Genomic DNA, 13,710 nt, shown 5'->3' on the forward strand with positions numbered 1-13,710 from the left:
AGATAATGGCCAATGGCTCTGAAATCACATCCGCCAATTCCTTTAGCACTCTCGGATGCAACACATCCGGCCCCATGGACTTGTGTACGTCCAGTTTTTCTAAATAGTCCCGAACCACTTCTTCCTTCACAGAGGGCTGGCCACCTCCTCCCCATGCTGTGCTGCCCAGTGCAGTCCTAAGAGATCACAGTGAGACTGGGGGTCAAACGCAATGTGTGTCATGGACAGTCCAGGTGAAGACCTAGGGTGACGTCCTAAAGGGGGCACTGTTTGATACCTCCCACCTGATCTGATCCGCCAACCAAGAGCCAGCTGGGCTTACAGAGGCAGGCAGGCAGGCAGGCAGGCAGGCAGACAATAGACATGCAGCACTGGAAAGAGTGAACCCATGCGCCAGCTTGAGCAGGCAGACACTCATCCAGGTAACTCCTCCAATGGAAGCAGGGGTGCACAGGGCTCCCCACTCTCCCAGGACAGAGGGCCCACTGCATTACAGTCATGCCTGGAGTGGGGCTGGGCTGGAAGAGGCTCCCAATCAGATCTCTCGGATGGGTGGCTGAGGTTGGTGGGGGGAAGGATGAGGGGTGCACGTTCCAGCAGGTCTATGTGTCCTAGCGAGCACTTGGAGCCTCCCGGCTATCTAGGTTGCAGTGGGGTTGGGCCTGCACTATTGTCCCCTAAGAGCCCCACACTTGCCCAGGAAAGGGCTTGCTCTTTCTCCCTGGCAGTGATGGTAGGTAGGGGAGCACACACCTGGCTCCACACAGGTTAGCACCTGTGATAAATGAACGGGGGGAGGGTAGCTCCCTTTTATGATCACCCAACCATTCAGTTAGCTACAGAATCCTCCTTAGCAGCTGTACCCTGATTGCCTTGCCTGTAAAGAGTTAAAAAGTCTCACCGCTATGAAGTGAGTGGGCACCTGGCCAAAAGAGCCAATGGGAAGGCCAGATCTTTTTTTAAAATTGTGAATCCCCCCGCCCTCGCTTTGTCTGATTATTGTTCTCTTTGCTAGAGAGAAAGAGGCAGCAGCTACACTGTAAGAGACTTGAGGCCAGGTATGAAAATTCGTCAGTATCATACCTAGAAAATACTCATTTAAAACCTCAGATATGTAAGTAGATACGGAAATGTCTAGGAAGATGCAATTAGGTTTATCACTTTTTATTTCTTTATGGCTTGTGGACTCCTCTGTGCTAACCCTAAGTGCTTTTGTTTTGCTTGGTAACCTTTAAGCTGGACCCCAGAAAAGCTATTCTTGGTGCTTAATTCCTGCAGTTATTCTTTTAAAATCTAGCAACAACCTGAGTTTCCAGATGTATTTTCTTTCTTCTTTTTTTAAATAAAATTTACCTTTTTTAAGAACATGATTGGATTTCTGTGTCTTAAGAGGGTTGTGCACATGCTTGTTAGTTAGCTGGTAGCAACAGCAATTTTCTTTTTTCTTTTCCTTTCTCAGCTCTTTCCTGGATGGGTCATGAAAGGGCTTGAGGGTACCCCACAGGAAGGAATTCCCAAGTGCCCCTTCCTGGGCTCTCAAAAGGGGCTCTGCACTTGGGTGGTGGCAGCAGCTACCAATCCAAGGTCTGAAAAAAGCTGTAAACTTGACAGTGTAATACAAGCCTGGAGTGGCAAATACTAATTTTTAGAGTCCTTGCGGGCCCCCACCTTCTGCACTTGAAGTGCCAGAGTGGGGAATCAGCCTTGACAGCACCATACAAACCGAGGGAGCTGCAGTCTGCTCCCATCCCTCCCCAGCAGAGGTGGTAAGTCAAAAAAATGGCAAACTGGCAGAAGGATCAGAATCTGTGGGGACCATGGGCTGTTATAACAGGGATAATGGAGAGGCAAGACAGAATTAGGGTGAGAATTCCAGTACAAAAGTTTGAGAACCACTGAGAGACTTGGCATCAGAGAGACTTGGTGGGATAATACACATGACTGGAATATTGGTATCACAGGGTACAGCTTGCTCAGGAAGGACAAGAAGGGAAAATAGGGAGGAGGTGTTGCCTTATATAGTAAGAAAAATGTACATACTTGGACTGAGGTTGAGATGGAGATAGGAGGCAGACTTGCTGAATGTCTCCGGGTAAGATAAAAGGTGTAAAGTCAAGGTTGATGTCATGGTACGGGTCTACTGCAGACCACCTAACCAGGAAGAAGAGGTGGATGAAGATTTTTTTAAACAACTAACAAAACCATCCAAAGCACAGACTGCGTAGTTATGGGGAACTTCATCTACTGCGACATCTGTTGGGAAAATAACATAGCAGGGCCCAGATCATCCAACAAGTTTCTTGGAATATGTTGGAGACATTTTTATATTTCAGAAGGTGGACAAAGCTACTAGGTTAGAGACTGTTCTACATAAGAACTTAAGTAAGAATGGCCATACTGAGTCCCACCAAAGGTCCATCTAGCTCACTATCCTGTCTTCTGACAGTGGCCAGTGCCCCAGAGGAAATGAACAGAACAAGTAATCTTCAGGTGATCCAAAATATTTTACAGAAGTATCCAAAGCACCCTTCGTTAAATGTCAGAAAACATGGGTGAAGTGGGGAGGGTAGAAAACAGTGGACTGAGAAGAAGGAGGAGAAGAAGAGAATCTTTCACCCACATGACTGCCTCTCGGGCCACCTCCCAGAGGACCTTTATTTTCTTAACCAATGCCTGAACTTCCACCCCCTTCTTTTTTAACGGAGGGTGTGTTTGATCTCAGGACCATATCCACCCAGCGCCAAACCACAGGCCAGTCCCAAGGCTCTTCCCATGTCTGTTTCCTTTTTGAAGGTGTCCTGTCCCCATGGATATGGACCGCGTTCTGCTAACCATTTACCAAAGAGGGTAGGCTACTCAGCCACCCCCATCCCTTTGGGTCCCCTAAAATCCAAGGGTTTTATTCCTTCCAAGTGGTGAAGGAATCACAGAGTGAGTGGAGAAGCCCCATTTCAGAGGCTACACAAAGAAAAGAAAGCCATCTTCAATTGCTAGGCCGAACGGTCTGCAAGATTCAGTTTGCTCTGATAATCTGAGCTCCTTGTGTCTGTATATCATTTCTTCACTCCCTCGAGAGTCTTTCAGGATAATTTTTTCCAGGGTCTATTTTCCGCTCTTTAGAGAGCTCAGGGAATTCGCCGGGACTCTTGGCCTACCAGAGAGTCCTCAGGGACTGTACAGGAGAATCATAAAGGATGCTGTCCAGCATGCTGAGTGGGAGATGTGAAATTCCTACACTGATTCTCAGGGCTCTACCTTCCTGTAACTGGAAGGAGATTTCCTCTCTCTGTTGACCAGGATTTTGGTGAGTTGTTTGTTTCTGCATTAAAGTTAGTGCTCAGGGCTCAGTCAGAGACAAGGAACTGATCTTAAAAACAAGAATTTGTCTAAATGATTTCTAGTCCATTTGTAGTTTCAATTTACGAGGTAAATCCTTTGGTCTTTCTGACAATACAAAACAGTTCAAGCTGCCGTGCTGGTGAAGTTCTGCCCAGATGGTTCTTGACTTGAACCTTGGAACCCTTCCGGTATCCTTCTGTCTGTCTCATTAGCGCCCTGGTCACTGTGGTTAGATGTTTGGCTGTGTGCTGTCCCAGCTCTGCGCACACAACTGGCACTGAGGAATGTAGATTTATGATTGAGCTTTGGGGGCAATTTTAGAGAATTAATATGTCTGGATAATATAGATATGGTGTGTATATTTCTATGATACCTATGGGTATGTGTGCATAGAAAGTATGTGTATATATGAGAGCAATTTATATCTAAACAACAATCCTTTTCCAGTCTGGGTGGTGAGGTTTGGCCCTTGTGGCAAATTCCTATTAGGGCAATTACGGTTACCACTGTGTTACTATTGGCAGTAGCTTGAGTGTTCTGAAATACTGGGATTGGCATTGTTACAGTGTGTTCCACAGTGCTATGTGTGTGAGACGTAAAACAGAAATTTGGAGTAATGCCATTACAGACGCGGCCTGTATGTATAAATGTCCCTATTTATAAACGTAATGAGTTACTGCACAGTACTGTTCATTCATGTTAGAGGTTACCCATACTGCTGGTTGTCACCCTTTGGTAAATTTCACTGGGCAGGAAACAGGAACGGCTTCTCTGACCCGTTGGTTGTGTTGCTCTGTGGTACACCGGTAGCTTTGCGGCGTCAGGATTTAATATTGATAGCCAGACACTGAGCAAGATCGTTTTGAATAACAGGTGCCTTACTTAGTATCAGTCACACTCTGGGATCAGTAATATTACATCCTATCAGCAAATTTATTCACCCGATTTATAGTTACCATGCTGTACAGGGAGATGTCAGCAAACCAGAAAAGTGCCTGAAACCACTATGGCTTATTGTGAAAAGCAGCCAAGTCCGCAGGCCGTAAAGTGGCCATGTGGCAAACTCAGCTGACCAAGGTAGGAGGGGAGGGGGTTTTGAGTGCCACGGAAAGGGCAGCTTGACCCCCCATTCCTTCCTGATAAGAATTGTGTTGAAGTTGCTGATACATGCATTTTAGAAGAGCTGGATGTGCCACAAGAATGTCAATTGGGCCTCAAGGCTGCAAACTCTGGAAAAACCCACCCCTGGTTAATCAATAATCAGAGGAAAGCCTCTTGCTTGACCATTGGAACTGCTTGCTTAACAAGTGCTCTTGCTCTGGGTGCACCCATACACACAGTGTGTGGGTTCAAGGGCTGCTACACAGAAATAACTCACAAGCTGAGAAGTATGCACATTATATTATGAGACTGGGGAACTCTGGGATATGTTAGGATGTAGATAAATACAGCTGCCATGTGCAGGAGCCACAGGCAGATGCCTGAAACAATGTGCCATTGTGAGACAGACGTAAAACCCAGTGTGCTCTGGGATATTTGCTAGCCAGCTCTGTTAGCCATTAATGACATGAGTTTTATGAGATTTTATGGGGTCAGATCATTATTTTTCTCATCTAAAATGTTCAGCCATGCAGTGCCTCACATAGATTCCAAGATCAGAAGGGACCATTGTGATCCCTTGTGAAAATTGTGAATTTTCCCCAAATTATTCCTAGAGCAGATTTCTTAGAGAAACATCCAACCTTGATTTAAAAATTCTCAGTGAGAGAGAATCCTCCAGGAACCTTGGTAGATAGTACCAATAGCTAATTACTCTCTCTGTCTCTTCAACGCTTAGCTGGGCAGTCGGTCATAGCAATCGTTCAGCATTTGGTCAGTTCTGGCACAACCGCAAAGGCTTGATGGGCTGACAGTCCAACATCAGAACAGACTTGATTACTCTCACTGTTAAATGTATGCTTTGGGTACAGTCAGAATTTGTTTAGCTTCAACTTAGAATCATAGAATAATACAAATATAGGACCAGGAGGGACCTTGAGAGGTCATCAAATGGAGTTCCCTGCACTCACAGCAGTACCAAGTACCATTGGATTCAGCCATTGGATCATTTTACTCCTCTGTATGCTAGGCTGAAAAACATATGATTAATATTTGTTCCTCATGTACGTACTTACAGACTGTTACCAAGTCACCCCTTAACCAACCTTGTTAAACTGTTACACTGAACAGATTGAGCTCTTTGAGTCTACAACTGTAAGGTCGGTTTTCTAATCTTTTAATAATACTTCTGATTCTTCTATGAACCTTCTTCAGTGTATCAACATCCATCTTTAATCGTGGACACCCGAACTGGACACAGGATTCCAGCAGCAGTCGCAATAGTACCAAAGACAGAGGTAAAATAGCGTCTATGTCTCTTTGAGATTGCCCTGGTTATCATCCCTGGGTAACATGGCCTGTTTTTGCCACGAGGTAACACTGGGAGCTCAAGTTTAGCTTATTATCTCTTCACAACCCCAAATCTTTTTCAGAGTCATTGAGCATCCCATGATAGTCCACCATCATGTAAGCATCACCTACTTTCTTTGTTCCTAGATGTAGATATCTACATTGCTCTATTAGAAGACATATCATTTGCTTCATCTAGTTTAGCAACTAATACAGATTGCTCTGAATCAGTGACCTGTCATCTTCATTGTATTTTTTATATGATTCCCCATCCCACTCCTCCTGGATCCCAATTTTTTTTCCTTAGGTTCTCTTGGTGTTTGCACTGGGAGAAGGGTTTCTCAGCGATACATACCATGATCCATAGGTCACTGTCCTGAGTTCATAGAGTGAAATTAGAAACTTGTAAGGTGTTTGAGGATTTCAAGCTTTTCTCTCCAATAGGCATGCAAGTTGCAGTTATGAACATTGAAGTTAATCTGCTATCATGTTACTGATTCACCTGGCTTGTTTTTTTTCCCTGTGAGGACTTCTCTGGACTTGCCTATGACCTAAATAATTTGGTACCATTTGCAAATTTTGCCACCTCACTGCTCACCTCCCTTTCTATATTCTTAATCACTATAAGATATTTACCGTATTATTTTTTATAAAGTGTATAACCCCCCTCACTGTGCTTTTCTTCCTTCACAGGCATCTTGAGCATTTCTTAGACGATCAGCACATCAATCACCCCATGGCCGTTTTCAACCTCACCCCCGCTGACCCTTCAACATTCACTCTAAGCGGTATTCCTGGCCTAGAAACTGCCCACATTTGGATTTCCATCCCTTTCTCTACATTCTACACTATCAGCCTGCTGGGAAATTGCACGGTCCTGTTTGTTGTAGGCACAGAGCAGACCCTATACAAACCGATGTACCAGCTGCTCTGCATGCTGGCACTCACAGACATCAGCATGTCTACATCTGTTGTGCCGAAGGCACTGTGTATATTTTGGTTCAACTTGAAAGGCATTACTGTGGGTGGCTGCCTCACCCAGATGTTCTTTCTTCATGCAGCTTCTGTTATGCAGTCAGCCGTCCTCGTGACAATGGCCTTCGATCGCTACGTTGCCATATGTGACCCTCTGAGATATGCCACCATCCTCAACAATGCACGAATAGCTAAACTGGGGCTTCTGGGCTTGATAAGAGCTGTTCTCTTCATTCTGCCCATGCCCCTGCTCCTGAGCAGGCAGCCATTCTGTGCCAACCACATTATCCCCCACACGTACTGCGACCACATAGCTGTGGCAAAGATGTTTTGTGGGGACATCACAGTCAACAGGTTGTACGGCTTGGTGATAGCACTTGTAGTCGTCGTGTTAGATCTGATGCTCATTGCCCTGTCCTATGGTCTGATCATAAGGACCGTGTTCAGAATCTCCTCCAAGAAAGCCCACCAGAAAGCCCTCAACACCTGCACAGCTCACATCTGTGTCATGCTGATGTCTTATACTCCCTGCCTTTTCTCCTCTCTGACACATAGGTTTGGTCAGGGCATCGCTCCCCACATTCACATCATCTTGGCCAACCTCTATTTCCTCATCCCCCCCATGCTCAATCCAATCATTTATGGGGTCAAAACCAAAGAGCTTCGTGACAAAGTGGGCAAATACACCTTCAGAATGTGCTCACCTGGGACCACTGACTTTAAACCTGCATGATAAGAGGAGGAAGGATATTTCCTCAGTAATCAAGGGTGCTCTGTCCCAGTTTGGCTCAGCTCAGCATTGTAGAAGTTCACAGTCTGAGAAGTTCCTCACACCTAACATCTTATCACTCCATCACCAAGCATGGCTCTCTCCAAACTTCCCTCTTTCTGACCATCACCTCATCTCTTTCAGTGTCACCTGTAAGACTCTATCCCCACACACCCTGTCACTCAGACATTTGATGAGTTTCAGACCACCAAAAGATACTGCAGCTTTCTGAAGCAAGGTGACTTTCCATTAGTCCCTCTGTGAACAGGGTTCTTGATCAGTTTGACAAACTAAAACTGCACTTTCTGATAGCCAAAACAAAGAAATCATCTACAATGCTGAACTTCTTTGTCATATGTACAGTGATCTGGTGAGCAAAATTTACCTGATGTTTCTCCTTCCAATACTTCAGGATGCCTGAGGATATTCCAAATGTTTGAAATGGAAAGTGTTAATACAGGAAAGCAGCTGTAGAAATTAGGAATGCTCTACTAGAGCTTATTGGTGAGAGTTGTTAAAGTGTGTGTTTTTGAGAACTGGACTGTGTTACCCTGGATTTGAGGGGTGTGTAACCCAGAGTGTGATCAAGATAATGGCAACCCTATGGTGTGTATTCAGCCACTATTCATTAATAAAATAGGACACCACATAGTTAAGGGTAAATTGGAAAGCAGGCTTTTAGATGCAAGTTCAAAACCTAGCTGGAAGCTTCTGCTAATCAGAATGGGAGGAGTGGACAGACAAGTAAATAAGTGAGAACAGAAGAACATAAATGGATGAAAACCTTGAGTCTAGATGCCTCTGATATTAGAAGTTTATTTAAAATTAGGAAAAGTGATGATCCTGGAGGGGTCACTGACCTATGTTTTTTTTTTTTTAGAGGTTATAAAAGATTATCAAATACAGTGTACTTTGGAGCAGTCCTCTGAAGCCATCTTGAGAGTCCTTTTTCCTGACACCCTGTCTCCCCAGTGGGTGAGCAAATGGCCACTGTGAATCTGTTGTTAATTATTCAATACCGTACCAGATGTTAGGTAAATATCTGGGATCTTCTAAACCTATTGCTTATGTCTTTGTGTGCTTAAATCAAATACACTGCAGTGTTAGACAAAGGCATACTCACTTGCATTTAATCCTTGATCAGACAGAATTGCTGTGTTCCAGTTGATTTATTCCTGACACCGCCTGGAGTGAAATAGTAAAATTTAAAGTTAATCTCCTGCTGGGGGTTCTGAAAACCTCTGGTAACAAATTTTGGTGAGCCAGCCAGGAGGGGAATGGAAAGATTAATGCAAGTGGTTTGTTTGTTTGTTTGTTTGTTTGTTTGTTTGTTTGTTTGTTTGTTTGTTTGTTTGTTTGTTTCAATAGGTGAAGTGGGCAGTGGATCACGGTAGCAAACTGTAATTCTCCATGACATAGTGTGTGAGTTGATTCACTGTCAAATTTTGTTGTTTATTTATGGGCTTGGGTTGAAAAACCTTGTTGAATAAAACATATGTCAGAAGGACAGGGAACACCTGGAGAGAAAGAAAGATAGAATTAGATTTGGATAAAAACTTGGCAGATTTCATTCATGTGCATGATAATGAAACGTGGGAACTTCACCGATCCCCGAAGCATTCCTGCAGCTCTGTAAGCATACTGCAACAATGCTGGCAGATAAGCAGATAAAAGTGTTCAAGACAGAAATAGAGAAAGCTGTGAAAGAGAAAGCAATGTGCAGACTGAGGGCAGCTCAGATAGTGGTGCTTCAGAAGCAGGTGTGTGACAGTCAAAGATGGAATAACACATTGAAACAGTAAGTGTCAGGATTGAAACAACAGAAAACTGAGGGTGAATGTGCTGTTAGAGCCTTACCAAAATAATTCCAGGATAAGACCCAGGAAGATCTCGGAGAATGTAAGAGTCAAAGTTGTGTGCTCAAACCCATGTGGGAAGAGCAGAGGGAAATAGTGGTTCCAATTTGTGGGCATCATAGCCTTAGAAAGTGGAGTGAGTCAGCATCATATCTCTACTCCTATCCTTCTCATTATGAGAATGGGGGGGGTGATTCCCATTAGCTTCCTTTTTTCTTTACTCTTCAGGGCAGTCCCTGTATGGTCCCTGTGATGTTGCACTTTATATGTTTATAGAAATATGCTTAAGAGTATAAATATGACATAACTGGAATATGCTTTATGCTAGATATGCCATGTAAGATATCTTTGCAAAGGTTATGATCTACTGAATATATTCATCCTATTTGTACGCATGTGTCATTTTTATATCTGAAGTTATTAGTGTTGGCTCTATGCTTGTATTTAAAGTGTTTGCTGTAGGAAACACATAAGGAAGGTTTGGCCAACATGTTGTGAAATGATTATTAAAGTAATTGGGAGTGCTTAACTAACAATGGACTTTGGGAGATGCCAATCCACTTCTGAGCTTTTCTGGGAACATTACAACTAACATGGAAACAATGGCATTGGCCTGCAAAAAGCTGAATCATTCATGGACATGTGACTTGCCCAGGTGGTTACAAACTCCATCTTGTTGCTGCAATTTTGCACAGAAGAACAAAGGGGTTTCCGCCCACAAGAGAGAGAACATAGAAGGCCCTGGAAGCCTCTACATTTTGTCTTCAGCTGGCTCAAGAGATGGCCTCTCTACCCCAAAGAGATGCCTGAAAGAAACTGAAACAAAGGACTGTAACTACGGGGGTGTGGGTGATTGCTGGACCCAGGCCATAACCTACAATGTTGGTCTGAAAAGGATTGGGCCCAGACTAGAAAGGAGTCTAGTCTGTGAAAGAAACTTATTGGAACATTTCTGAGGGTGAGATTTATCTGTATTCAGTTTCTTAATGTATTAGGCTTAGACTTTCGTGTTTTGTTTTATTTTGCTTGGTAACTTTGTTCTGTCTGTTATTACTTGGAACCACTTAAATTCTACTTTTTATAGTTAATAAAATCACTTTTGTTTATTAATTACTCCAGAGTAAGTTATTAATACCTGGGGGAGCAAACATCTGTGCATATCTCTCTATCAGTGTTATAGAGGGTGGACAATTTATGAGTATTATTTGCGGTTTAGGCTCCCAGAAAGACTGAGTACTGGGTGCTGGGAAGGTCCCTGTTAACTGAGAAGCCCCTGGGCTAAGTGAATCCTAGTTTCTGTGAACTGCAGGGGGGCATGGCCCAACCTCTTGGTCAGTGCTGGAGCCAACTGGTGTGTCTAGCTCAGCAAGGTATGATGGGATAACATGATTTTGGCAATTAATTGATCTTTAAATATTCATGGTAAATAGGCCCAATGGCCTGTGATGAAATGTTAGATGGGGTGGGATCTGAGTTACTACAGAGAATTCTTTCCTGGGTATCTGGCTAGTGAATCTTGCCCATATGCTCAGGGTTTAGCTGATCGCCATATTTGGGGCCGGGAAGGAATTTTCCTCCAGGGCAGATTGGAAGAGACCCTGGAGGTTTTTCTCCTTCCTCTGTAGCATGGGACACGGGTCACTTGCTGGAGGATTCTCTGCTCCTTGAAGTCTTTAAACCACGATTTGAGGACTTTAATAGCTCAGACATAGGTGAAAGGTTTTTCTAAGTAGTGGGTGGGTGAGATTCAGTGGCCTGCATTGTGTGGGAGGTCAGACTAGATGATCATAATGGTTCCTTCTGACCTTAATATCTATGAATCTATAAGACGGGAGCGCAGGGAAGCATTCTCTGGCAGGGGGTTTGTTCTTAGTGGTATCCCAGCACATTTAATGACAGTCTTGAGGGAGTATCTGTGACCCAACCCATCACCGCCCCTGGCTTGAAATTCTGGAAGAGTTGCAGAAACCCATAGCCCCCATGGTAGTTGATATTGGTCCCCCAGGGAATAACCCAGGAGGGGAAGAATGGGTAGAGGTCAGGCTCTTCCCCCCTGACCAGACTAGAGCCTCAGGAAAACTGACTGAGCCATTAACCCAGAGCACAGCCTTGTAATGGCTGATCTCACTCTGGCATATGTGGCAGCAACTCACACTCACCTCTTGGTGCCAGAATACGAGCTCAGGGTAGGGGTTTCTAGATACTTTGGCCCCGAGGGGCCTACTTCTAGATTCATAGTTGTTCTCTGTACTTTCCTCTGCTTAGGTTTTCCTTTCAGCCTAAGTCATGCTTTTCTCATTTCCCATCTTTGCTTCTTCTCCCCCTCTCCACTTTTTCTCTCTCTTTGCTTTTTCTCTTGCCCCCGCTCTCTCTCCCTTCTCTTTCTCCTGCCCACCCCCCTCCATTGAAAGTATTTATTGTCTTTGAGCATATAGTTGCCAGGCAATTATAGATTAGTACCTAGGAAGCACTTTTGAGAAAATCAATAAATTTCCAAATGAAGGATCTGGCCCAAAGATTGTAAAGTTTGTGTCTGCATGAAACAATCTTGTTTAAAGCTATGGCCTCTCCTAAATAAAATGTTAAAGGAGAGCAAAAATGAAAAAGGGAAAGTGAATGAAGTCAGGCGCTTCAAGGGTCAAGTCAAAGCTCTTGATCCCTTGTAGGTGAAAATTTAGAGATATCCCCTAAGGCTTGTGCACCCTGGAATTTTTGTTCAGGCTGACTGAGTATGCAGGAAAACCCCCGAGTGCACCAATACCACAGCCATTTGCCTCCTGCAGGGAGGCCGGACATCCGCAAATATGGCACCTTTTTATGGCACACTGATGGGTGAAGGAGGTTCATGTTTTATGTGAAGTTTGAGGGAGGGGCTTTTGGACAGACTTTGTTGTTAGATACAAGTGCCACTTATTCTTTGATGAGTACTCAGAATTAGAACCTGTTAGACCCTCTGGCTGTAGTTAAGACTTTACAGGGCTTTAATGAGACAAAGAAAGGAAAATGCCTTCTGGCACATCCTAGGAGCCAGTGGAGATTTTAGCAAGCACCAGATAGGAGCCCTTAAGGTATCTGAATGTTGCCAATTGCAAAAACACTGGAACGCGTGGGCCAAGAATAAAACAGAATGTGGCAAAATGGAGGCAGAGACCCTAGTTACAGGCCCCGATACCCCACCCCAGAAGCGGAACAGGTATCCAAGGGAGACAGAAGCCGCCTGAAAGAAACAATCAATGGGCTTTTAAAGCCAAGAGATTTTAGTGAAACAGTTAAGCCCCAATAATGTTGTTCTCTGGCTGTTCCTTAACAGTGACATCAAGACCTGGAGGCTGGTTGTTAATTTGCCCCCTTGGATTGGGGGACACCACCAATGGCATCCACTGTGTGTGTGTTGGGGAGCAGTGCTTTTCCAGTTTTTGCTTTAGCCAATGCGTACTTTGCTATCATTTTACATTGGGACAGCGATTAAAAATTTGCTTTTACCTTTCAAAGGAAGCAGTTGTGTTTTGCCAGGATGCCCCTGTAATCAAGATGTGGGAGGAGATGCCTGAGAAAGAGACAGTGTGATTTTCTTATGTGTGTAATGTCAATGGACCTGGGTCATCAGCGAGTGGGATTGAACCTGGGGCCTTTGGGGCTAAAGCCATGATCCTCTACCGCATGAGCTAAAAGCCAGCTGCCCCCCAACTCAGGCTGTAGAGCAGCCAAACTTCACTCTCCCTCTCGTGGTCTCAGTGCCTCAGGGTCACATGTGGAGAACATCCTGATTTGTAATGAGACCAGAGAAGAGAATTTGGAAGTATTGGATAGACTGTTACAAAAGATTCAGGAAACCGGGTTTAAAGTAGCCCAAAGAAAGCCCCAGGTGGATTCAATTATTCTGTTTTAGTCTTTGCTCTGTTTCACCTCACATTTGAAAGGAATTGAAATGACGATGTGACATTTCATGACACAAGGGAAGCTGAGACACGTGCTACTAATCATTCAACCCCTCAGGTGCAAGGGATGGTTTTGGAGTCAAGTCAAAGAGCTTGCAGCAGAAACAAAAAACCTTGTCAGTGGAATCCAAGGAGAGCAGCCAGCGCGGCTTCAGAACTTCACCATTTTCAAGCTTTCTGTATAAAAGTATCATAGAAAATGGTGATTCTGCTTCTCCAGAGGAAAATTCATGTCCTTTTACTTTTGGTGGCCCGTTGGTCACCCTGAATTTTGGGTGTTAGATTGGGCCATGAAGCAGAATCAGAAATGGCATTGCCAAGGCATGTAATGGGAATCATTTCATCTGTATGGCTAGTGGCATCAGCATTATTCTGGTCTAGATAA

General features: G+C 44.2%; 1 protein-coding gene across 1 annotated transcript; it reads left to right on the top strand.

The window, feature by feature from the left end:
- The first annotated feature begins 6,523 nt into the window (after positions 1 to 6,523).
- Positions 6,524 to 7,495, top strand: LOC140916294 (olfactory receptor 52P1). Its single transcript, XM_073357775.1, has one exon. The coding sequence runs from the start codon at positions 6,524 to 6,526 to the stop codon at positions 7,493 to 7,495; it is 972 nt and encodes a 323-aa protein (XP_073213876.1).
- Positions 7,496 to 13,710: the final 6,215 nt, after the last annotated feature.

The sequence above is a fragment of the Lepidochelys kempii genome, chromosome 1 (assembly GCF_965140285.1).
Source record: "Lepidochelys kempii isolate rLepKem1 chromosome 1, rLepKem1.hap1, whole genome shotgun sequence".
Taxonomy (NCBI): domain Eukaryota; kingdom Metazoa; phylum Chordata; order Testudines; family Cheloniidae; genus Lepidochelys; species Lepidochelys kempii.